Genomic DNA, 24,986 nt, shown 5'->3' with positions numbered 1-24,986 from the left:
GTACCCTGTTTCTCCTAAAATAAGACATGGCCATAAAATAAGCCATAGCAGGATTTCTATGCATTTGTGAAATATAAGCCGTTCCCCGAAAATAAGCCATAGTGATGCGGCACCTCCCATTAAAACAGCCTGGAGAGGCGTGGCTATGCAGCGTACTGATGCGATGCGGTTAAAATAAGACATCCCCTGAAAATAAGCCATACTGTGTTTTGTTGAGGGAAAAAAAATATAAGACGGTGTCTTATTTTAGGAGAAACACGGTAGCTGAAGAAAAATGCTGTTTTGGAAAGCAAGTGCCAATTATCTATAGAGATTGCTGATACACAAATTTTCCCTCCCACTTTCTCATAGCTTTACCACCATGTATGGCATTCTTCCATAGGAAGCAAAATCCAGTGGTGCCATTCAGATTTAAACCTAGTCATGGTTCCACAATTCTTCCTGCAAACCACCTACAAATACAAGAAACCTGTTAGACTCAAGCTCTTTATTGGGCTACATTTCCTTTGTGTGTGTGTTAGTAACTGGTTGGCTTGTGGTGGCGTTTAGCTGTCACATGAGAAAACAGCAGGTAGCATTGCTGGTATTTTGTTGCTGGAAGGCTTCCTTCTCCTTCAGCAAGCTCTCTATTTTCACCTCCAACTTCTTGATCTCATCTGTCCATTTCTGGAGATTTATAAAAAGCAGGAGTTATTTCCTTTCAGATATTTGCAGCTGCTGCCAAATTACCCTTTTGTCCAGAATTGATCTCTGGCAGTGAGTTTTGCTAGAAGGGTGAATAGATTTGAGGGAACTGGCAGTATGTATTTCAGGCCAGTTTGGCTTGGTTCAAATGCAGCAGTAAGTAATAACTATGGTGTGCATGAAGCAAAGAATAGCAATCAAAGGCCAAAGACAGCAGATAATGTGATTTATTGCATCTGCCTGCTATGGCTGCCACAACTGTCAGTCCACCAGGGATAGAATTAGTCAATAGTGCTTTTGGGCTAGAACTAAGTGGGAAACTGATCAAAATTTCTTCCCTAATAAGAATCCACATTTTGAGGCATCTATTTTTACAACAAGGTCCACTTCCCCACTGATAACCAATGGAAAGTAATTTGGTCTTAAATTTTTTAAAGGTCATTTATTATTAAATTTATATATCGCCCTATACCTGCAGGGCTCAGGGCAGTTCACAGGTCAGTTCTTATTCTCCCCCAGCTCCAGTGCAACATTTTCTGGAGAAAGCAGTGAAGTTGCCCATCTGTGGCTAAACTTTCCCTATGCCTATTGAGTCAAGTTGCAAATAATTTTGACAATCAAAATAATAACTCCCCCACTGCTGCCACGTATCAAAATCCACACCCAAAGTGTCACACAAAAATCCTCTTAGGGGTTTCCTCTCTGCCTTTCATTTCAGCAGCCTAATTGAGAAAGGGGTGGGGGGAGAAAGCATTTTTGTTGTAGAACACAGGAAAGTGCTTTATACTGAATCAGACCATTAGTTCACCCCTCAGTATTCTCTACACTGGCTGGTAGCTGCTCTTCAGGGTTGCAGGCAGGAGAGATGTCAGTTGAGCATGCATGCAAGGCAAATGATTATCACTGAGCTATGACCCTTCCCCCATTTAACAGTGGTAACAATTGTTAAAACAATTGGGGAAGCCTTGCACATCACTTGGAGATAGACCAGATTTCAATCCTGCTAGGATGTGCAAAAACTGAAAATTACCTGCCGGCACCACTCTTGAATAGCACTTCCAGTAAGGGGGCCCTGAATACTACCTTCTCGCCGCATGTATACTTCCCCTTGGTCTGTTTCATAAAGAAGCGGCTTGTTCTGCTTTGGAGGAAGAACACTTAGTCGAATAACTTTCAGGAAGATGCCAGTGTCTTCAGCTTTAATAACTGGGATGAAGCTCAGTGTGTAGTCCGATGGGAAAACCTGCGGTTTGAAGCCTTTCAAAAGAGAATCTATGAGCAGACGGATCCTGTCTTCATCTTTGTGGTCACACCTGACTCCACGTACCATGCCGTTATCCTCAACCCCCACAAAAAGGCTGCCACCTTCACTGTTGAGAAATGCGCACATATACTTCCGCACATGATGTTTTAGGGTACCCGCCAGATATTCCCCACTTCCACGTTTGAATTCCACGTTCCGGGTTTCGCTGCCCATGGAAGCTCCATAGAATAGGCATTCTCTCCCTACAATCTCTCTCTGGACAATGGCACTGTCTGAGCGGGTGCCGCTCAGAAAGGCCTCCGGCCGTTCTGCCATACAGGAGTATTGAGGAAACTTTCTGATGCGGTTGAGATGGTTTTCGTTTAGAATCAACTTCCTGCTTCTCTCATACACTTGTCCTCCCACAAAAGTTTCTGAGCTGCTGCCAACAGAGTCACTCTGCAGACATGACAAGGGGAAACAGGTAAGGGCAAATGGCATGGAGATGGGCTACAGCAACTACAATTCTTCGGGGGTGCAGGGGAGGTAATGTCATTTAAACTAGGAAGCCATTTATATAATGGCTATAACATACAAACCCCTTTAACAGCTCTTTCCCTTCCTGTCTCACACTGATGCTGGGAGTTAGGCAACTTGTCATCTGAGCCATGCAAAAGGGTCTTGTAGGGGCCGAGCTAGAGGAAGTGTGTGTATCTAGTAATGAAACAAGTTGACCTGGTAGATAATGAACAGTCATTGAAAATTTGAAAGTGAAATCTGGGGTGTTTGCCTTAGATGTTTGACTATAGAAACTATCAAAAAAATGGGGGTGGGATTATATCCTTTCACTGCTTGGATCATTATCAAGAAATGTACAGTACGCTGAAGGTCTAATGAATATTCTCTTGTACGAAACCCAGCCAGATGGGTGCGGTATAAATAAACTATTGTTATTGTTACTATTTTTTCTTTCAGTGTTCCCATTGCTGGAGCCTTACCTCTCTGCTACCTTTGGCATGAAATGCAAACGTCTTGCCATGTCCCACGACAAGATTCTTCCCTTTCTTCACAAGCTCCTTGGTAAGTGCCGACTCTGCCTCAGAGGCAAGTAGCAGCTGCTTTAAGACATGCTCCAAGCTGGAGTCTGTGGCCACCTGGACAAAGGCATAGGCTTGCCTGCGTTTCTTTACCACTTCAATGTTGTGTCTCTGGAGGGTGACGCTAGCCATGCCCAAGATGTCCTTGAGCATGCTGCAGAGAACTTCACGGGAATACTTGGGGTTCAAGTTGCCAACGTAGAGAACATAGGGACGTGCCTGCCCAGAATCTTCATCTTCCTCTACCTCCTCCTCAGCTTTCACCTCTGTCAAAGACTTCTCTGTGGCCTGGTCAACATTGCCATCTGGTAATGCACATTCTACTATGATCTCTGGAATGGTTGTTGCTTCCATTTGCAGACCTCAAAAATGGTCTGAAAAATTCTAGAAGCGGGATTGGTGGTAGTTGCTCTTATTCCTCATTGGCTGGTGTACAGGAGGCCAGACTGCCTTGCTAATTCTATGTTGAACTTGCTCTTATTACTTAGCACATGTTTGAAGTATGGTCACTAGTTTCTGGCTTGTTTCTATGATTGATGAAGAAACAGGGAGCTACAGGAACTGTGGCGGAAAAGGTCTTGGCATGGTTTCAAAGCCTACGGGGGGAAAACAACCCACAATAAACTTGAATTTTGCTTCTAGCAGTCAATATGTCGTCTGGAGGCAAGGATTGCAATCTGCCAGTAGGTGGCTGCTGTCCCTTGGCCCTCTCTTTTATATAGAGTAGGTCAATGAGGCTTAAGAACATAATTGCATTGTTGGGTTCAACCCACGGTTCATATATCCCAGCACTCGAATTCCAAAAGTGGCCAGAATATGCACTTTAGAAGCTCACAAGAGCAGGTGCCATTATTAATCTTCAGTATGTGGTCCCTGGCTGCATGCTGCTTCTGTACCTAGAGGTTTTATTTACCTACAGTAGCTAATATTCATGGAGACAAGGTCTGTGTCCATCAATGGCTAATCCTTTTGAAAAAGCCACCACAGCAAGTGGCCATTACTATATCTTTCAGTAGTGCCTTATATAAATGATGTTGAGAATTATCCCTACTGACTGCAAATTAGCCTGATTGGATACTAAGTTCTAGCAATGTATGAGAGGCAGAACATTCTCTCTATCCATTTATAAACCTCTACCAGAGTGAATTTTTTGCCCAAGGATAACTTCTATTTCCCTACCCTCTGCAGCATCCTCAAAAATCAAGTTACCATGGAAGGAGACAGTGCTCATGCTGGACTGAACAGGTTTTTGTTGTTCAGAAGCCCTGCTGCTTCCAGGTAGGCCCTTTGGCCTGTCCCCTCTGAGTCTCTTTAATAGAGCTTAAATTGTGAGGTCATAGATGCCCTTGCTACATACAGTTCTAACCTATGTTCAGTTGGATCCCACAATGGAGGAGGCCTATGCTTCCCGTGGACAAGCAGTACCTGCTCACCTAAAGGAAAATGGACACAACTGCTTCCAATCTGAAGCTTAAATACTACAGCAAGGTTTCAAGATACCAGCAACAGGAAGGCATTAGAATTGCAGTGAGCAAATACCTGGACCGCAGCAACTGAGGGTGTGTGTTTGTCAGTGGTATGGAACCCAAGTCTTAGGGGTTAAATGCAGCACTAGTGTCTGTTCCCACTGGTCCTTGACACTCTCCCCAGGTCACACCTTTTCATGTTCCATGGCCTCCTTGAGTGCTTTTGCCCAGCTGGAATGTGTCACTGAATAGTGATATAAATGCTTTTTGGTTTACCTGGATTGAAAATTGAACAATACATGTGCAGAAATCTCCTTTTGAGTTTTGCATGGCTGGAAAGCTGCCTACCATACATACAAAAGGTACAAGTTACCCTAACCCTTACCACCTGTGTATGCATTTCAGTTGTGCTAGATGACATTTAAATGCACTTAACATATAAATGTAAGATTCTCTTGTAGGGAGTGAGAAAAACAGGGCTGCAAGTGGAAAACTCAGTAGTGGTTTCTACTGCCTCCATCTCAGACTCCTGTTAAGGGTGTGGGGATGGAATGATGTTTCTCCCAGCTTTTCCTGATAAGCCTAGAGACCCAGTACTGATTTAGGATGGATGAATACCTGCCCCCATATCTCACAAAAACTCTTTTGCAGTGTCTTAAGTTCATGTAATCAATCAGCGGAGAATCACAGCACAGCTCCACCTATCCTATTTCCCCCCACTCTTTTATTTATAAACAAAATCAACAGAATAAGTGCCGAAAAGAATATTGGCAGCCCCTTGCCCCCCGCTACCTGCAGCAGGCAGTGCTCACAGAAATGGTCTTCTGCAGCCAGGCAGTGATGGCAGACAGAGGTAACCACCCCCCTCCCACCAAAGAGAGCTACACCAGACAACCCAAAATATCGGCCGAGTCACACTAATACCCCATTGCACTGCAGTGAGCTCTGGCTCCTTCCCAGAAGTGGCTTATTGCCTATGAATTTTCATTGCTTGGGTTTTTATTTTTTTTGCATTATCAATTTAGGTTGTCCCTAATCTCTCCTGGGCTAGTCTGAAGTCACTTTTCCGCAAGAGCCTGGGAGAGAGGAAGAGCCATCCACTGGAAGGGTAGCAAGTTAGGAAGAGAGAAGTGCCTACAAGGAGATGCACCTTAAAGCTGCCCTTCCTCACTTTATTAGTGTAGGGCAGGAAACAGCCAAGCACAACTGAATCTCAAGGTCCATTTGTCCTCATCCCAAAGGGTAAGTTGCTAAGGCTACTCTCCAGAAAGTGGAGGAAAGGAAACATACACCACTTTGCTTTCTCAAAGCAAAGGAGGTTTCAGTCTAGGACCTGGAGAGGGGCAGAGCTTTGGGGCACCAGCTTACCACCTTCTTTTCCCATTCTCATTGGCCAGCAGCAAAAAAAAAAAAGAAGCCCTCTACTATGAGACAACGCAGGCCACTGCCCAAGTGCCATAAAAAATAAATACATTAAAACGTTTTTCAGAATACATACAAACAAAACAATTCATGTTTCCCGTTTGGGAAGGACAAACCATCTAAATATACCTGTTCCCCATCCATCTGCTATCCCACACACTTGGTCAGGTAGCTACAACTGAACGGCTCTGACTGGAGGGTTAAGTTGAATGGTACCATTGTGGAATAAGAAACATTTGATTCCTCAGGAAAAAGGTTAAAACAGATGCTATTCCCATAGCAAGTAGAAAAAACATTTCAGGATCTTGGGGGGGGGGGGGGAGCTTGAGTTGTTCAGCTGTGTGCCCTGCGACACTAGGATAAGGGAATCTACATTTTCCTCCCTCTCCATTCTTCCCAGCTCACTTAGAGAGCTGCATAGCAATATCAACACAGATCCACTGCTGTGCCCTACCACGATTACCTTCTCCTCCTTGTTCCAAATAAATATTAGAGCTTTCTGCCCACATGCCAGCAACTCAGTAAAACTGCTAGCTTAAGACCTCCATGGAGGAAAAGGCTGTAACAGCACCAAGTGAAGAGATGGCAAGGTGGCGTGTCCTCTGCCTTACCCACCCACCTCTGCCACCCAAGCGAGTAAACAATCTGGTTAGCAGCAGCTGCTTGTCGTATGCCAGAGCTGGATTCTCGCAGTCAATCTGTCCTGTATGGCACAGAAAAAGGGGCCATCGCCTGGCACTGCCAACTTTCGAGTCCAAACCGTACTCTTCATAAGGCATGAAGGGGATTCTTGAGGAGGGCAGCAAAAGAAGGCAGGGCATCTGAAAAGCAAGAAGGGCCAAAACAACCATAACCGACATGAGTGTGGCTCTGCCAGAGTGCCACGCGTACGTACACAGGGAGAAACATATTCTTCCTTATAAGTTGGACTGCGGTCCCAAAACGCCATCAGCAGAAAATAGAGGAAGCATTCATCCCTTTGTACCAACAAGCCAAGTCTCATTTGATTGTTAGGGGTGCCCAGGGTCTTCCTCCAGGACACCACCTCCTGTCTGCTGGCAAAGGTGTCCTCATAGTGCTGAGATGTGGCGGGCAAGGAATGTAGGCACGCGTACCTGCCTGCGTGGGGAGTTGAGAGCGCCACTTTGGCCAAGACTGCACCAGGAGGATTCTTTTTCAGAACTTGCCCTGCTTTAACTTGTCAATGTGGTAGGTGAGTTTCAGTGCTGGCCCAAGTTTCAAGCCCATGTACTTCATCATCATATCGCTGCGTAACAAGAGCAAGGCCTTGCCGTCAATCTCCTGGAAACATAGAACAGAGAGAAGCACATTTGTCTGGCCAAGCCTCTCACAGCAAGATAATGCTTCGACATGGCCAGAAGCAAAACTTTAAAGAGAGGGGTGGGGCTAGCACTAGTTTGAGATAATGCTATGGTTGGGTTGGTGGACTTTTCATGTTACTTGTATAGAAGATGGAACTTGTTCCAGGCACTGCTTTTTCAAAGCTGTAAGGCACTATGGCATAACAAGCAGCACATACCAAAATCTCAGCTGTACAACCTTTAAAGCAGGCCTGGGGAATGTGTGGCCCGCCAGATGTTACTGGACTACAACTCCCATCATCCCTGAGCAGTGGCCATCATGGCTGAGGGAATGGAGTCCAACAACTTCTGGAGGGCCACACATTTCCCACTCCTGCAGTAGGATATTGCACATCTAGATGTACACAGTGTTGTTGCAGGCTAGCAACAAAGTGGGGCAATAGCTTGGTGGTAGCGGACATGTTTTGCATGCAGAATGTCCCAGGTTGAATCCATGGTCCTTCTAGTTAAAAGGCTCAGTTAGCAGGCGATAGGTAACACTGTTCTTTGCCAAAGATCCTGGAGAGCTGCTGCCAGTCAGAGTTGACAAAACTGGGCTAGATGGACCAATGGTTTGAATAAATATAAGGCAGCTTCCTATGTTTCTATGTTCCAGCTCCAGCCCTGCTCTCAACACTACAATTATTTAAAGCAGGCATGGGGAACAAGTGACAGGACTGCAATTCCATCGTACCTGATTTTACAAACTGATGGAAGTTGAAGTCAATGATGACATCTTCTGGGAGGACACCCATTCTATTCCTATTCCAAAAGATGAAAAGGGTGGCCTTCCCTGTGCTAAAGCCAGTATAGCTATTTGGGGAAAATCTGTCCTGTAGCAATTTTTTGTTCCTCCCCACAACCCAGTTCCTCTCCACCAAAGGCAGTTATGCCCCTTTTGCATATATAAAAATAAATCCAAATTCTGCAAGCACAGAAGCTGTTTGGCACAATCCCGCTTTTGCTAAAAACAGGGAAGACAACAACTTCTGTAAGTCACTGGATATCTTTTTCAGTCATGCCTAAACACTTTAAAGGCTGAATTGCATTGTTGGGTTGAAAGGCGAGATTGTCTGGGAGCCACATCTGAAAGCCCAGACAAGGTTTCATGCTGGCTATCAGCTAGTGTCAACTTTGCCGGCTTTCTCTCTCTCTCTCCTGACAATGCCCGCCACCAGCATTTTACCTCATCTCCCTCCCCTTCTTGAACTGTATAGGTTTGCTTCACCAGTACATACTCACATGAATAAAAATGAAATCTAAGATGATGCTATCACCAGACTTGCGGGGGAGGGAGATTTCATGGGAGCCTTTTATGTACTGTGGGAACAAGTCTTGCCTCAACTCTCCCCTCCAATCTATGCTGCGGATGTTTTGTTTATTCCTTGAAGCAAATATGTGAAATCCTAAGAGGCTCCAGGGGAACCAGACAGATCCTTATTAGATCCCAGCTATTAGTCACCTGCTAAAAGGTGCACAGAGAGGGCTGAGTGCGAGGGCTGCACTCAGTTCAATAAAATAGATCACTATTCCTGGGCTCAGTTGCCAACTCAGTGCCACTAGGAATGTTCCTGCTTCACAGTCTCACTTTCCCCCCAGTTCCTCTATTCTACATAAAACATCTCCCACTTATTGCACTACTCCCTCACTGAAATGGCTCAATATATAATAAAATTTGTGCATCTTTTTCAGACATTGAAGGGGGAATGTGAAGGGATATGCAAATACCATTACTTCATTACCAATTAACTGCTTTCAGTAACTAAAGCTACAAAAGATGCAAACCAGTTTCCAATATGTATACGCACAACATTTTAACTGTGCAAAAACTGGCATTCTGCCCAGTCAGGTATGTCGCTTTCAAAAGGGCAGCTGCACAGATCTGCACAAGACTTGCAAACCAAGACGGCTGTCATACAATACTTGTGAAGTTGAACCTGCAGGGCCCTCAGTGAGACACATGCAGCAGATATTATCTCTTGTGCTTTGGTCTTTGCTCTACATCTGACGATCAAGCACATCCACCCTGCTGGAGCTTTGTTTTCTCTGACTAGACAAGGACCGAAGCTCCCCAAGGGGAAAGGAACCTGGTACAAAATAACTTGGTAAAAAGTAAGGCTTCTTTGTTAAAGACTGCCTCGTGGCTGTGAGTGCTTGCGCCATGATACTTGCAGCAGGAGGAGAGAGTGACCGTGAAAGAGACACCTCACCCCACAAATCACCCATGGTGTTGGTTATATTTACATGCTTTCGGAAGAGGTCTGCGTGGGGTCCCAGTTGTGGGTCAGCTTCCCTCACAAACTGCATGACATCTTCCACTGTCCAGCCAGTTGGGTCTCGGCTGCCCAACCGTGAGGTGTCTCGAGGAGCAAGGTATCTGTCAGAGCCTAGAGGGAACAACAGAAACAAATCAACAAAACCCAAACACATTTGTGTCCTGCCATGACATGATACTGCAGGGCTCTTGATTTTTCCAGATGGTCTTTCTGTCAGTGTTGGTTTGCACAGAGCCACTTTCATGTGAACAATGGTGCATGTCACTAGTTGCCCCCTTCTCTTCCATGGGAAATAATACATTGCATGGAAACACAAGAATGGAGCTAGGGATACTTCATTAGAGAGAAGAGATGTTCTAACTGCCCTTACCCCCGGCACTAAGTCTATGCAAGGCAGAGGTACTGCACTGAGAAAGACTGGAGGGCTGGTGAAGGTGCCTGTATCCTTGAAGTCTGTAGTCTCTTGAATTCCTGCTGGGACTGGATGCACTGACAGCATTCAAGGCGGAGTCCATGGGGTCTAGGCGTGGCTCCAAGGGACCTGGCAGGCCATCACTCAAAACAAACGTTTCACCTGGAAGACATACAACCAACTAATGAGAGAAGTGCAGCCACCAGCTACAATGCTGCAATGTACCTCAAACATCCAAACTGCAGAAACAGCCAGCTTCTGCCCAGACAGAAAGTCAGGAAAAGAACAAAGGAAAGGAGAAGGGGTAATCACTTTGCTCACAACTGAGTTCCAGTCCTTTTGGGGTGGCCTCCCCTTCTCTATCAGTTTCATTCACTAATCCAAACTCATTGCTACTTATTTTTCATGTTCATCATTTAGTTGTACCATCATAAAAAAAGACAGCAGGGGTAGGGAAGAGAACTCTTTCCAGCTCAAGGGCCACATCCTCTTCGAGTCAATCTTCCAGGGGCTGTGGAAGGCACAGTATTCGGAACAATTCCTGCCATTCCCCAGAAGACGAAGAGACATGTGGTAGTGGTGGGTGACTTCCTACTGAGGGGGACAGAGGCAGCAGAGTGCAGAGGTAATGGGATGTCCTGGGAGGTGTGCTGTCTTCCAGGCACAAAGATTCACAATGTGACAGAGGTTGCTGAGTCTGATGAAGCCCACTGAACACAACACTTTCCTTCTGATTCATGTAGGTACAAGCAATACTGCCAGACGCAGCCTTTGATGTACAGCAAGGGACTATAAGGGCACAGGCAGTTTTTTCATCACTCCTTTCTGTTGAAGGTCATGGCTCAGGGAAATGACAATACTAGAATTAAACCTCTGGCTGCACAGGTAGTGACATCAGGAAAGGTTTAGCTTCTTGACCATGGTCTCCATTTCCTCGAGGAAGGACTTGTAGCAAGAGATGGGTTACACCTCACAGTGGTTGGTAAGAATGTGTTAAGAGTCTTGTAAACCTGATATGGAGAGTTTTAAACTAAATCCTGTGGGCAAATGGGTGGGGGAGACAATACTACAGGTGACAGAGGGAAACCTGTACCACAATGATAACTTAAGAGAAAAAAGTGATCTTTCTGTACTCCAAGCTGTTTGCTACTAAACTCAGCGTACATGAAGTGCAGTCCAAATGATCCCTCAGCATCTGGGCTGGATTCACTGTACCAGTTATGTCAGTGGCAGCCTTGTGCAAGGACCTCTGTTTGCGCAACAGGGCTTCCCCCCTCTCCCTGCCCTGTGTGTCCCTGCAATGAGTTCAGGGTAGTGTTTGAGAGAACCACCAGAACAACATGGGGGTGGGGTGAGGATAGTGAGGTGGGATTGTTCCATCTGGCAAGTTGAAATGCTTGTGCAGACTGAATGACTGAAGAGTGTGATGCAGCATTACACCCTCTGTCTGCCTGCTTTTCCTGGCAAATCCTTTCATTAGAAATGAACTTTACTGAGAGTGCAACAGGCTCAGTATCTGCATTCGTGAATAATCCATAGCAGGCTCTTGCATGTGTTAAACTTAGACAGGAATGGGTTAAACTTGGAAAAAAAGTTAGAAGGGCCTCGTCCATTCTCTACTGCATGAGTGTGGAACCACTGGTCTTCCCCATATGTAGCTGGACCACACCTCCCATCATCCTTTACCACTGGTCATGTTGACGGGGGCTGACAGGAGCTGGAGTCCCATAACATCTGGACCGCCACAGCCCCGCCCCCTCTACTGTATTCATAATCCTACAGCATCATTGAGCTGAACAATGTTTTTAGGATTATTGTTCCAAGGGCAGTATACCTGGGGCACAGTATCAGTATGATGGCAGGTGTGGGGTCACTCAACAGGACGTTACGGAGGGTCTCTGACCTACAGTGCCAACTCTTGTCAGAGAGAGAAAGAAACCTCCATAACAAGGGTCCATTGTGCCCATCGTCCAGGAAGCCCATAGGCAGGACACAAAGGCAATAGCCCTCCTGCGCTATTGTTCCCCAGCAACTGGCATTCAGCAGTATGTTACTTCTGAACATACGGATAAGCCTGTTCTGGATCAATCTGTCTAATACACTTTTAAAACCATCAAAACTCTATAAAAGCTATAATAATCATAGGGGGTTACAGTAGATTCAGCTCCAATTGCTCCTCAAGGATTATAAAGCTATTTGCAAGCCGAAGACCAGCAGCTTCATACTTGCATGCAATTGCTGTGAAGAACAAGACAGTATGGAGCTAGGGAAGGTTTCCAGCTCCAAAGTGTGATGCCAAATGAAACTTATTGTGGAAAGAAGTCATGTTGTAAACATTGCATTTGGACTGTCTGAAGACAACTGGATAATTGTATTGTGTACTAGAAAAAGCAGGAGGTTTCAGGAAATGTAGTGATTGCTTGAAGGGATGGAAAGAAACTCCCATTTCCCCTGTCTTGACTTTCTCAAAATTCAGTAAGAACTGGTCAGATAAGTCTGGGGGACCAGGAGTGGTTTCAGCAACTCAAATATGTGGGGTTGGGTTGCTTGACCCCTCAAATGGTGCACACAGCTAACAGGGACCAAGCAGGCTGTTCAATCCAGCATTGGAAGGTGCGGAGGGGAGGCACCTGCCTTTCCCTGAAACACTTCATTCAAATCCTAACTGTAGATTGAAGAATAGAAATAGAAAGGGCAGGAAGTTACTGTCTTGATAGCCCTAAACCAACCTTTGCCAACCTGATGTTCTTCAGATGTTTTGAACTACAACTCCCATCAGTCTCAGTCAGAACAGCCATGCTGGCGAGGGGTGGAAGCTGTAATCTAAAGTATCTGGAGACCACCAAGTTGGCAAAGGCTACCTTAAACAATGAATGACCAGGTTAGATGCATGCTAGATTTGGACCTGTTATATGTCTTCATACATCTTCATCAACCTATGCTGCTGATTCATAATTAATATTAACAGCCAGGCTGGGAAAAAGATGCTGTGCTCACCTTCCAAAGGGTGATGGTCATTCTTTGGTAACTTGGGGGAGAGAGCACTGTATGGAGGGGAATCTTGTAAATATCTCTTTGCACCCCGTCCTGGTCCCAGTAGAGAGCCATCTAACGAAATGCTCCTGTCTAGAAAGAGAGAACAAGCCCTGCTTAGGATCAGAGTCTCCCTTGGGAATCAGCCCTGCCCAAGATCACCAGAACTTGCACTATGCATGGAAGCCCGTACCTCAGTCAATGGACACCAGAGTTGCAGAACTGCATCATTGTTTTGGAATCTAGTTGGTTCAAAATAAATCATACCTGCCAGCACTTTGGTCCATTCAATAAAGGAAGGCTTATGAAAGGGACAGTGGCACTTCACATATTGTTCTCAAGCCATTCTTTTACCTTTCAAGCGTGTGTGCAATTTAGGAAAAGAAATGATATTACTTCAGTTCTTCTGAATGTGAAACTGCTGAATGTTTTCAGTCAAGGCTCAAATTTTTCACAGCACTGTTTTAATAGACCACTGAGACCTAGGTGTTTTGGAGTACATTGTCAGCAATATGCTGATGACACACAGCTCTACTCCTTTACATCTGCAGGTGTGGCAGAAGATGTGCTGGACGGTGCTTTTCAAAATGGTTCTCAAATATACTGGCTGACTGTAGGGAACCTGGGTGTCTTAGTTTCAGTGAGCATGACTAAAAGTGTGAAGTTAGTTCACATCTATATATGACATTTCTGAACAGCGGTAGGGTGCAACCTGATAAAACTTTGAGTGTTCAAACTCATAGAAATAGATACAGCTCATCCATTATATCATTAGCACATTTTCTTTTGCACAGTGCTGACTCCTATGTGTCAAATTCCTAAAGATAGAAACCACCCACTGACATATGGGACAATTAGCACAGGGAAAAGAACAATTAATTATGTCTAGCCCTAAGCCTTGCTTTTATTTGCCAGTGCCTGCATATCTATATATCTATCTGACAGTAACCTCTATCTCCACCTTTCCAAGGTATCTGAAGAAGTGTGCATGCACAAGAAAGCTCATACCAAGAACAAACTTAGTTGGTCTCTAAGGTGCTACTGGAAGGAATTTTTTATTTTGTTTCCACCTTTCCAAGTAAACAATGAATTACCATGGCAGTTCTGAGACATGGTGACTGGCCAGCAGAACTTGTCTAATGTAACATTTCTGGATGGCTGTTGTTATGCAGACTGCAAGCACCATTCAGCAAAAGACCTAGTTCCTCAATGGGAGATGGGTGTTTTGGGGATCCAGCGAGTAGCAGATACATAGGAAATCCAATCAAACCTTTGTAATGCTTCACAGTAACCTAAGGCCACCACTACGTTTATAGGTTTACCGTATTTTCCAGTGTATAAGATGACCCCCAACTTTTCCAGTTAAAATATAGAGTTTGAGATATACTTGACTGCAGATTCTCCACCCAGCGTATAAGACGACCCCCAACTTTTGTGAAGATTTTCCTGGGTTAAAAAGTAGTCTTATACGCCAGAATGTACAGTACCATAATGTATTCAGAGCACAGAATCTGAGGTGTCTCATCACACAGCGCACCCAGCCCTGCTTACAAAGGAAGTGCTCTTAAACCCTTCCAGTTCTTTGTCAGGGGAAATAAAAAGTTTAATGAAGCTCTTTCATTTCAAATTTTGGAGTAGCGTAAAAAAGAGGCAGCCTACAGGCAGAATGAACCCAAGAAAAAAACAAACCCAAAGGCATTTGCCTGGGAAATAAATATATCTGTGCTATTGCATTTTCTTTGGTAAAACCTTTTCAATCTGCAGAGATATACTAGAACAACTCTTAGCCCCAACTCCTACCTGGTAGGTACCTGTCGTGGTCGTACTCGCGTGAGTGCTGCACGTGATGCTGAGTAAATGGCTGGTTCCCAAAGAGGTTGTCGCTACGTAGGTTGTGGCAGAGTTTCTCAAGGAAGCGGAGGACATAGGTGATGCTGTTGACTGCTGGTAAGGTCAGAGTATGCTGCTCATGATCAAACACAGCTGGTGGAGGAAAGAGAACAAAGCCAAATTATAAAAGTCTAACAGATTGTCTGGGATTGCTGGGTCACACAGACCCCCTCCTGCAATTCAGTTTACTGAATGACTAGAACCACTTCCTAACTTCCACTAGACTAAGCACAAGCAAACAATTTTGGAAGCAGGAATCTTTATGAAATAACTGCAGATTCTATCTATCTATCTATCTATCTATCTATCTATCTATCTATCTCTGGAGCATTGCATGGAAAGCAGTGAGATGGGTTTCTCAAAATACTTATGAGAATTGCATTCTGAAATATCAAACACAAATATTTAAATCTTGCTTTTTGAGGATTACAAACACCTTCAGAAGGTGAAGTTGCAGCAACTGTAGATTAATCTACCATGAGTAAATACCATGAGTAAATACAATGGGTGGCATTTAAAGAAGTTTTACTCGGAATAGATCCACTGAAATTAGTGAACATGGCTAAGTTAGGTCTATTAATTTCAACACATCTAGTCTTGAAAACTTAATTGAATACCACCCAATGACAGTATTCCAATTTACTTTTTGAACTGATAGAACTGATTCCATCAGGGGTCTGCTTTTAATTGGAATGATTATTGTCAGGGAACTGCATTCGGCAGGGCGGGAGGTCTTGTTGATGTACCGATAGCCCCGGCACCTCTTCAGTAGTGAAACCTCTTCAAGCGGGAAAAGCGGCACCTCCTCCAGCGGGGAGGGGCAAGCTGGAAACAGCCAGGTGAGGCAAGAGCTTGGAGATGCTGCTGAGAGCCCCAGCACGCCTCATGAGTTTTGCTCCGAGGGGAGCACGCCAATTCCGTCGCCCCAGTTGCGCAGAGAGGTCAAAAGGAGACCGGGGAGGTGGCGCTTTGAGGTGCCGAAATTCTTATGTTGGGGTCACAGCCGGAAACGGGCACTCCCGGATTCTGCGAGTGACTAGGACGGTCATGTTTTCACGTTCTCTGCACTGTAAATAGTCTGCACCATTAAACTGTTAAAAGACAGTGGAGACTCATGCCTGATTACTCGTGAGCAACCCTAATGCAGATCTGACAATTATTTTAGATTTTCAGGTTGAATGAAATCAAGTAAACACCTGGTTTTATTTAATGTTCAGTGGCTGACGGGTTTATGGACTGTATTTTTATTGCTTTATTATTGCATTGCAAACCACCCTGCGATCCTGTTTGGATGAAAGGAGATCTATAAGTAAAAGAGGTACATGAGCAGCCATGGGGGGGGGCAGTCCCCTCCCCCGGATTAACCATAACTACCAGATTCCCAGATTTCTTTCTTCTGCTTCTTCTTTTTAAAGCATTTGTAAAGCTTTAGTTATAAGGCAAACTGTGAAGGCACAATTCTCAATTTTTGTGAGAAACCAGCCTTCTCCTTTCATTTTTTAAAAATGTTTTTATTAAATTTTACAATATTCAACCATATAACAGAATATAACATTTATCATATATAAAAAACCCTCCCCATGACTTCCCTCAACTGCCCCTTCAGGTTCTTAAAATATTTACTACTACTGCTTAATTGTTGTCTTATTTTTATGATCTTATACCTAAATGCTGTTATTTTCTTATCAATTTTATCCTGAATTTTCTTTCATAATTACATCTTACACTCAATTATATTTCATATTATTGTTTATTGGCCTTTGAACTTGTTTTCTTAGTTGGAAGTGTTTAATCAAACCCTGCCACTGACTCCTTTCATTGTTTCACTTTGCCCACACCCCCTGGAAAAACTGCTGTAGACATTCATGATTAAGTACAAAATAAGAAAGTAGATCTACCAATCGATGCTTTTGAATTATGGTGCTGGAGGAGACTCTTGAGAGTCCCATGGACTGCAAGAAGATCAAACATATCCATTCTCAAAGAAATCAGCCCTGAGTACTCACTAGAGGTACAGATCCTGAAGTTGAGGCTCCAGTACTTTGGCCACCTCATGAGAAGAGAAGACTCCCTAGAAAAGACCCTGATGTTGGGAAAGATGGAGGGCACAAGGAGAAGGGGATGACAGAGGATGAGATGGTTGGACAGTGTTCTCGAAGCTACTAACATGAGTTTGGCCAAACTGCGAGAGGCAGTGAAGGATAGGCGTGCCTGGCGTGCTCTGGTCCATGGGGTCACGAAGAGTCGGACACGACCGAACGACTGAACAACAACAACAACAACAACAACAACAACAACAACAACAACAGATCTACCAACTTCAAGAGAGACTGCACAAGAGTGTGGGAAGAAAAAGAATTCCTACTGCCTCAAAGAAAAAAAAGAGAGCAACACACCTCTTGGTGCAAGTTTTACTGCTTTAAATACTTGCAATGTACCCCAGCAAGAGTGGGAAAATGACCCTGGCCTAATTAAACCAATGGATCCACACTGCAGTCGGCTGTCTTTTCTTGCATACATTGAGATAGACTTGAGAACACGACGACTGGGCTGTAGCTTGTAGAAATGTTCCCCTGGAGGACACTGTTCAAAACAGAGTAGGGCAGGCAGACAAATGGGGCTGGCTCCTTACCTGAAATGATCTCGCCTCCATGGCCTTGCTTCAGGAATGAGAAGACAGTATGCTGATGATAAGCACAATCAATGCAAGCTTGGACTGCTTGCTGCAGCACCACAGATGCTCGAGCTGGTCCAAAATGGTCAGGCAGGTGTTGGACTTTCTTTTTGTCCAGGTGAGGCCCAGTGCTACCATTTTTATTCAAGTAGATGCAAACTGTGAGGGGGAAAGGCAGAAGCCTTTAATAATTGAACTCCAGTTTGCCTGTAACTGACTGCTCAGTTACTAACTTGGTAGGTCTGCACCACTGAAAACTATTCCAAATAGCTTCCTTGCAGAGTCAAACAGGGCAACAGTTCCCAAACCCTTTTACCCCGAGGGCTAGTTATCTAGCTGGTCTCAGTACTGGAGGACCAATTTTGATGCTGCATCAAAAGGCTCTCATCACGGAACAGTAATTTTAAAAATGTGACTGTAAAATGAAACTGAGCAATTCCCCTCCCTTAAGTCTTCCACTCCCTCCACCAGTAAAGACAGAAATGGAAGGGGGTCATATATATGTATTACCAGCTTTAGTTTGTATATTACCTTAAAATGCCTTCCTTGTAATACCAGCCCCCAATAAAGAATATTACACCCAAGAAAGAGGATGAAATGCATTCCGCACCTGTAGGGGCCTGCATAGCAGAGCTAGGGATGGTTGCTGCATCCTGTGGTACTGTACTAGTGTCAGGTTCAGGAGTGCTTGTTGTAGGGGAGGTGGGTGCTGGATTTAGTAAAGTTCGAGGTTTTCGCTGCAAAAAAAGAGAGATGATATTAATAAACTTTAAATAAACAATTATTCTAAACAGGAAAAAGGACAAAAAACAAAGTGAATAACATGGCACCAAGGACCTAATCTCAAGGAAGCCAGGAGGAAATGGTGCATTGGGGGGGGGGGGATAACTTGAGATAATAGGAACAAGTAAGGAGGCCTGAACAATTCAGTTACAATGATAATGGGACAGGTATTTTAAAATGACAAACTTTATTAGTTTGTTACATTTCCATCCTGCCCACCCTCTGAAGACCTCAAAAGCAACCTCCCATCCAGGGACTGTTCAGACCAACACCTTCGCTTTAGAAATGAAATGAGTACTTTCAGACCTCAGTTGCACCTCTAGCCAGCTTGAAACTGTACTGAAGATGGAAAGTTGCATTGGACTACTTGTGTATCTAGCCCACCACTCTGGGGTCTCTCAGATGATGACATTCCCATTACTTGATACTGGATGCTTTTAAATGGAAATGAACGTTAAGATGTTCAAGAAATCATGTGATCAACAACCGAACTATGACCCCCCCCCCCGATTCTACAGATATATTTGCTTGAATAGTTTTTGAAAGGTACCTAAGTAGAACTGCTCCTAGTTGAGGAAGCACACACTCACTGTAAAGTCACGAATACACACCTTACTGCCAGGCTTTGGTCCCCTCTTCTTGGGGAATTTCAAAGGCTCCACAGCTTTGGAAGGGGTTGGAGTTGAGTGGTTGGTCAGAGCCTTGGGTGTCCGGCCTCGCTTACGACCAGGTTTGCGTCCCCTTTGTCCAGGCTGATGTTCCAGGAGAGTCTTTGTGCCACTGTGCATGCTGCCCTTTTCAGAGATCACATCAGGCACAGGGGGGAATGGGCTCTTTGGAATCACCACTACCACAAAGAAAGAGAGAGAAGACCATCAGGTACCAACATAGCCTTATGCAAAAACACTTTCTGGGACATCTGCGTATTCAACCGTACACTCAACAGAAGAGCCGCGACTCAGTGGTAGAGCACTTGCCTGACATGCAAAAGGTAACAGTTTCAATCTCTGGCATCCTGAGGTTAAAAACTCCAGTTTGAAACCCTGGAGGGTTGCTGTCAGTCGGTTTAGACAATACTAGTTAGGTGGATCAACGACCTGCCTTGCTATGAGGCAACTTCCTATGTGATTGTCTACCCAGAAGTAAGATCCACTGGGAGTAGAGATCAATGAGGCACACTCCCAGGTATGTGAGTATGGACCTGCAGCCTTAATCTGTTGCAGCAAATTTGATCTGGTGGCGCCTTAAAAAAACAGTGAGCAAGCATATGATGGCACAAGCTTTCATGGGCCACAGCCCACTTGACCCAAGAAAGCTTCTGCAACACCACATTTTAAGAGGTTACTAGACTTTGCTGTTCTGGTCACATATGCTACATTTTTATGTGATTTTATTTATTTATTTAAAGAGGGTGATTTAGACTTGCATCATGAGATATGTCACTATACATTGCTTCAAGTCAATATATGGGTGTGGTGCAAGCCAACATTGTACAATCTGAACTGTGATAAATTGCAATTTAGATAAGCCCCAAGACAGTTCCAAGGGCCATGTCCAATATACTGCTAACGCTCAAAATCTGCCTCAAATGCTAGGCGAAAGTTCAGTTCCTATTGGCAGCCATCTAAAGGTCATTTTCTGTGGCAGTTTGCTCATAAAAAAGGCTCTTGGACACAATCTGAGAAAAATGAGACCATTTCAACTACTCTTTCATGAAGTTCCATAAAGTCCATACAGAAACTCTAGTGCAATCTATAACCTTGACTATTGTTATGCAAGACTAGACATAAATCACAACAAAAATAATCAAGTATTTCCTTTCCAAGAAAACTGTATATTTATTTACAGAAAAACTTTATTTTGTTTAAATTGCCACTAATTCAAGGCTATAGTGTTTTCTAAGATAGTTGTTCAGAGGTGTTATAGCTTCCAGGAGGACTGCTTGGAACATAAAAGCTCTTCTGAAATGAAAATCACAAGGGGAAACCAGAGAACCATGCCCCCAAATGTTCACCTACTAAGCAGTTCCAACACTAACAAAAGAGTGAGAGGGAGAGAGAGTTTGAGAGAGAGAGTTCACAAAAGAGCTAACAAAATCATCATGGGGCTGGAGCAATTTCCCTATGAGGAAAATTCACAACATTTGGGGCTTTTTAGTTTTCAAAAAAGAAAAGTCAGGGAAGACATGACAGAGGTGTGCAAGGTTATGGTGGCAAATGTGGGTGGGGACAATTCTACTCCCCAAAATACTATAACCTGGGGCTAATCAATGAAGCTGAATGCTGGAAGATCACAACTGTCAAAAGAAAGTACTTCTTCACACAGTGTGCAATTAAAGCTTTGGAATTCGCTCCCACAACATGCAAATATGACTACCAAATTGGATGGATTTAAAACAGCACTAGACAAATTCATGGAGGATAGGGTTACCTATACTAGCCATAACATCTATTTTGGAGGTAGTATGCTGTTGCAGGCAATATGGCTCCGAATATCAGTTGCTGGAAATCACAACCAGCAAGAGTGCTTTTGCACTCACATCTGCTTGCACATTAAGGTTACAGCACTAAATATTGGTTTCCTTTTACTGATTATTACAAGGTCCTGCATTTTTGTATCTCCTAACCTTTCTGCTGCTCAAAAAGAGGCAAGTTATGAAAAACCTGTTCCTCCCTCCAACATAAAAGGGAATCATGGAAATTAGTGCTAAGTATGATGACCCCATCCTTTGCACTATTCAAGAATCCGGCTTATTTATTGACAACACTTGTTTTGCAGTTAGCAGTGTTTCCAGATGGTTTGTAGTCAGTTCCAGAACATAGAACCCCAAGTTTTGTAGTATGCATGGCAGCTAGTAGGCAGCCACACCAACCACAGCATGAAGAACAGTAGGCTGGCCCAGGCAAGCTGTTTAATTAGCAGAGGTGAGGTGCAAAGCACCTGCTCCCCCAGCACACCTGCAGTGAGGTTTAATATGGAGGCGTGGAGAGGTCCTTCACCTAGCAGTTTAGAAAGCTGCTGGGAGAGGTGCCTCTCCAACACAGGAGAAGGACAGAGGTGTCAGATCTCACTAATTCCCCTGGACCTATAGTCTTTCCATACCACTGACCACAGCATATGTCTGGATAGGCTCTAGGGGTTGGGAGTTAAGAGGCATAGTGTGCCATGGGAACACCGGTTTAAGTTTATGCTGGGGAACTACTTCTCAGCCTCAGCATGTTTGTGGGGTTCTGCAGGTTCCATCTAGTCTCCCGTGCTTTTTGATATCTATATGAAACCTTGGTCACCTGGGGATTTGAGGTGAGGTGCTATCAACATGTTGATGATATCTAGCTCTGATTTTGCCTTTGCTCACACTCAGAGGGCTGGATGAGGGCCAAACAAAGGAGCTTGATCCAGGCAAGATGGTGGTTCTGCAGTTAGGTAAGTAGTTTGTTCAAAGAGAAGGATCAAGTTTTCACTCCAGATCTGGCTCCTTGTTCTAACTTTTGTCACTGAAGGCCTGAGTAGCTTCTGTGCCAAGCAGTGCCTTTCTTTTTTCTTTCTTTCTTTCTTTTTTTTTTTGCTTAGGCTGGTGGCCTTTGTTGGACAGAGACTGCCTGGCCACAGTTTTTCATGGTCTATCTTGGACCACCTACTGTAATGCAATATATGTAGGGTTGACTTTAAAGAACGTTGGGCAGCTGACTGCAACCACTCATAACTCAAATGGCTGCAGTCTGTTTCCAAGCAAACTCAAAGTGCTGCTTCTTAGTCCTAAAACCCCAGACAGCTACCCAGGTACTTAAGTGAACACTTGCTTATATACAAACCTTGAGTTCGTTTTAGAGACTCTTCTTCAGGTTTCCCTACCAGTCAAGATAAGGCAGGTAGCAACTAAATAGCAGAGCCTGCTTTGTGGAATTCCACTGCAAGGGAAGCCACCCTGATGCCAACATTGTTATCCTGTCAGCACCAGATAAAGACATTTCTGTTAATGTATTGTTTTAAGCATGCTGTAATTTAAACTACTGTGGAAATTTCCCTGAAAGGCAGCATAAAAATATTTTAAACACACCCATACCCTCTCTCATTCTAACACTGTCCAAGTACTTAACTCTCTGAAGTAGTCAGTGGGTACAGTACAAAACAGTCTGGCAACAGCTTGCCCACAAGGTTTGGAAAGCTGCCTGTTCACAGAATTCCCATTCATATTCAGCTGCAAGCCAAATGCCTAGAAATGATATTCTCATTCTAGGAAGGACTAAAGAACAACCACTTAACTCCCAACATTAAATCTTTTGCTCCCACATAAGACAGCCAGGCCCCCAAGATTCTGCTTCTCCCTTGAAAGACGACACAAGCAATGGACACTAGAAATACAACTAAAAACGAATGTCAAAAGCTGTTACCTTTCCATCAGAGGCAATTCTACAGTGTCACTTCGACTTATTCACCTCCTAGTAGTCCAACTGAAGGCACGCTACCCTAAATGGAAGAGGTGGTGTAGACACTTACAGGTCTTCTTACAGAGATCCCGCTTTCCTTAATTTCTACCTGAAGCTGTTCTCCCTTCCAGTCAAATGAAGTAAAGCTTGCCGGGCCCTTAATCTGTACACAATTGTTTGGAAAAAATGGCTGACAAATACAAGAAGAATGTATGGTGCCACTTAACACATCTCCATGGCAACTTAAAAACGATTAACTTTTGCTTGCCTGCTGAGCGGAGTAAAGTTGTGTTGAATAGGCTGACTGCATTAACGGGAACAAAGGAAACTGGGGCAAGCGTCTGCAATTATGATCTCTGCTGTACCCACAGTAACGTTCATCGCCCTTGGCACAGCAATGAAGGGAGTGCATCCTTTCTTAGGTCTCCTTTGCTTGGCAAGATCTTAGTGCATTCCTGCCAGCTGGGATAGTGCCAAGGCAGAAACTCCACTCCTCTGCATTCCAGATCTTCTGATAAAATGGAAGACTGCCTCTGGCTCACAGTCTGCCCAAGGACAGTTAACTCTTGCAGTCCTGCAACCTGGCTGCTGTATCCAAGAAACTTCCTCTCCATTATTGTAATAATATTTATTTATATCCCATCTTTTCCTCAAACCGGGACTCAACGCGGCTTACACAAATTAAAACAAGACAGATACAATAAAATCCATTAGTGCTCTCCAGCTCCACTAGGATTTATTATTGTCATGTTAAATCCCAAAAGTAAAGCTTGATGATGTGGTCCAATGGTGTATATGGCAAATATTCAGAAACTCAGTGAATGTTACTCTTTGCCCTTTTGATCTTTTAGGAGGTTAATGGTAAAAATGTCAGAAAACCTGACAAGCACCACCACTTGCCTTAGGAGACTGTTGTAATTTCATCATTGTTTCCTTATAATCGCCCCTCCATCCCCTATGTAAGACTAGACAGGCCTCTGTGCAAGACAGCACAGATGATGCATCAGATTTCTTCTCTTTATCACTATTGTCCAATGCCATTTCTGTGAGATGGAAATTTTAACCAAGGGCAATTAAAAATGTACAAAGAAAGATGACTTGCGTATCACCAGAGATAAGGGTGTGTAAAGAAAATATACTGATGCAGACAAAAACCTTGTGTAAAATATTGTAAATTTAGTGTAAGGAGTTCGGTGGGTGGGATTAGAAATCATTGGCCACAGGCCAAAAATGATTAGAACTCCATGAGGCCCAGAGCTGCCAATGCAGGAGGGGTGCAAGGGGGCCATCAGCTGCCATAATGGGCCACTTTGAAAGATGGGTGCAGTATTGAGGTGTTGGCTTGACAGACTCCCTTCTTTCTGAAAATGACCACCCGACAAAAGTAGCTACATATTAAGAGAGAAGAAGGATAACTGGGATCATTTTCTGAAGGGATCCAATGGTTTCAAATATTCTCCTAAATGTCAGAGAAGACTATGTTCTAAATATTTAGCAAGCGCCTTGCCATGTACCAATAAATGATATGTACCACCAGATGACAGAAGCAAGGATGAAACTACATGGACTTAGTAAAATCCTTACTTTCCAGAAATTTCAGAATTTTCTTAAATGGAGAACCTAATAGTTATTATAACACACATGCAAATACACAAGCACACACGATCAGGAATTAGGATCACAAAGACTTACACATTGGCCCTGGACATAAAAGCCTCCACCTAGATGATACAGAAAGTTATCTACTTGCCAACATTATGACTGTATTCAAACAACACCTTACTCCATCTTCTTGATCTTTCCTTACCTGTTAAATATTGCATTTTCTATGATCTTTCACACAATGTAAAAGTCACTTCTAGAAATCTAGCCCATGTTTAGCATTCATTTCCATATTAATTAATTGTTTCCAGGAAAAAAAATCTACTTGCAATCCTGGCAACCTGGAATATCATGGGGATTTTGAGTTGAAAGATTCCTGCAGTTTTTAGAGATCATGCCCCACCGCTCATGTAATGAAATTTTGTCAGTTATTTTGGCATACTACATAATGAATCATAAGGGAACAGAAGCGCATATGCACAGAAAAATTGGGAGAGTGGCGATATTAGTTGTGACACACCACACATACTTGTGTGAATGAAATATAGCATGAAATATAGCCACAGTTCCATAATGCAACAGGCAATGCAGTATAAAAGGAACACCAGGATCCAGA

The 24,986-nt window shown here is 43.9% G+C and overlaps 2 protein-coding genes across 2 annotated transcripts in view; both read right to left on the bottom strand.

The window, feature by feature from the left end:
• Positions 1–502: 502 nt before the first annotated feature.
• Positions 503–3,694, bottom strand: SLFNL1 (schlafen like 1). The gene is made up of 3 exons (XM_033158022.1): positions 2,926–3,694; positions 1,715–2,386; positions 503–666 (listed from the first exon to the last, which is right to left on the bottom strand). Exons 1-3 carry the CDS (start codon positions 3,376–3,378, stop codon positions 553–555), a joined length of 1,239 nt encoding a protein of 412 aa, XP_033013913.1. The 5' UTR covers positions 3,379–3,694; the 3' UTR covers positions 503–552.
• Positions 3,695–5,186: 1,492 nt separating this feature from the next.
• Positions 5,187–24,986, bottom strand: part of SCMH1 (Scm polycomb group protein homolog 1) — a 47,049-nt gene continuing 27,249 nt past the window's right edge. Inside the window, 8 exon segments of the mRNA XM_033158021.1 lie at positions 5,187–7,214; positions 9,518–9,660; positions 9,920–10,123; positions 12,959–13,087; positions 14,795–14,977; positions 17,517–17,717; positions 18,169–18,295; positions 18,953–19,188. Coding sequence (XP_033013912.1) covers positions 7,089–7,214; positions 9,518–9,660; positions 9,920–10,123; positions 12,959–13,087; positions 14,795–14,977; positions 17,517–17,717; positions 18,169–18,295; positions 18,953–19,188 — 1,349 coding nt within the window. The 3' untranslated portion in view covers positions 5,187–7,088.

Source organism: Lacerta agilis, chromosome 8 (assembly GCF_009819535.1).
Source record: "Lacerta agilis isolate rLacAgi1 chromosome 8, rLacAgi1.pri, whole genome shotgun sequence".
Lineage (NCBI taxonomy): Eukaryota > Metazoa > Chordata > Lepidosauria > Squamata > Lacertidae > Lacerta > Lacerta agilis.
Note: the sequence above shows the minus strand (reverse complement) of the source record. Positions and strands in the feature narration are given on the sequence as shown.

Excerpts from the sequence above, each read along its gene's own strand:
- SLFNL1 (XM_033158022.1), bottom strand. The coding sequence starts at position 3,378 with ATGGAAGCAACAACCATTCCAGAGATCATAGTAGAATGTGCATTACCA. Across the intron at positions 2,387-2,925 it reads ATGCCAAAGGTAGCAGAGAG|AGTGACTCTGTTGGCAGCAG; the intron begins GTAAGGCTCCAG and ends TCATGTCTGCAG. Across the intron at positions 667-1,714 it reads TTCAAGAGTGGTGCCGGCAG|AAATGGACAGATGAGATCAA; the intron begins GTAATTTTCAGT and ends ATAAATCTCCAG.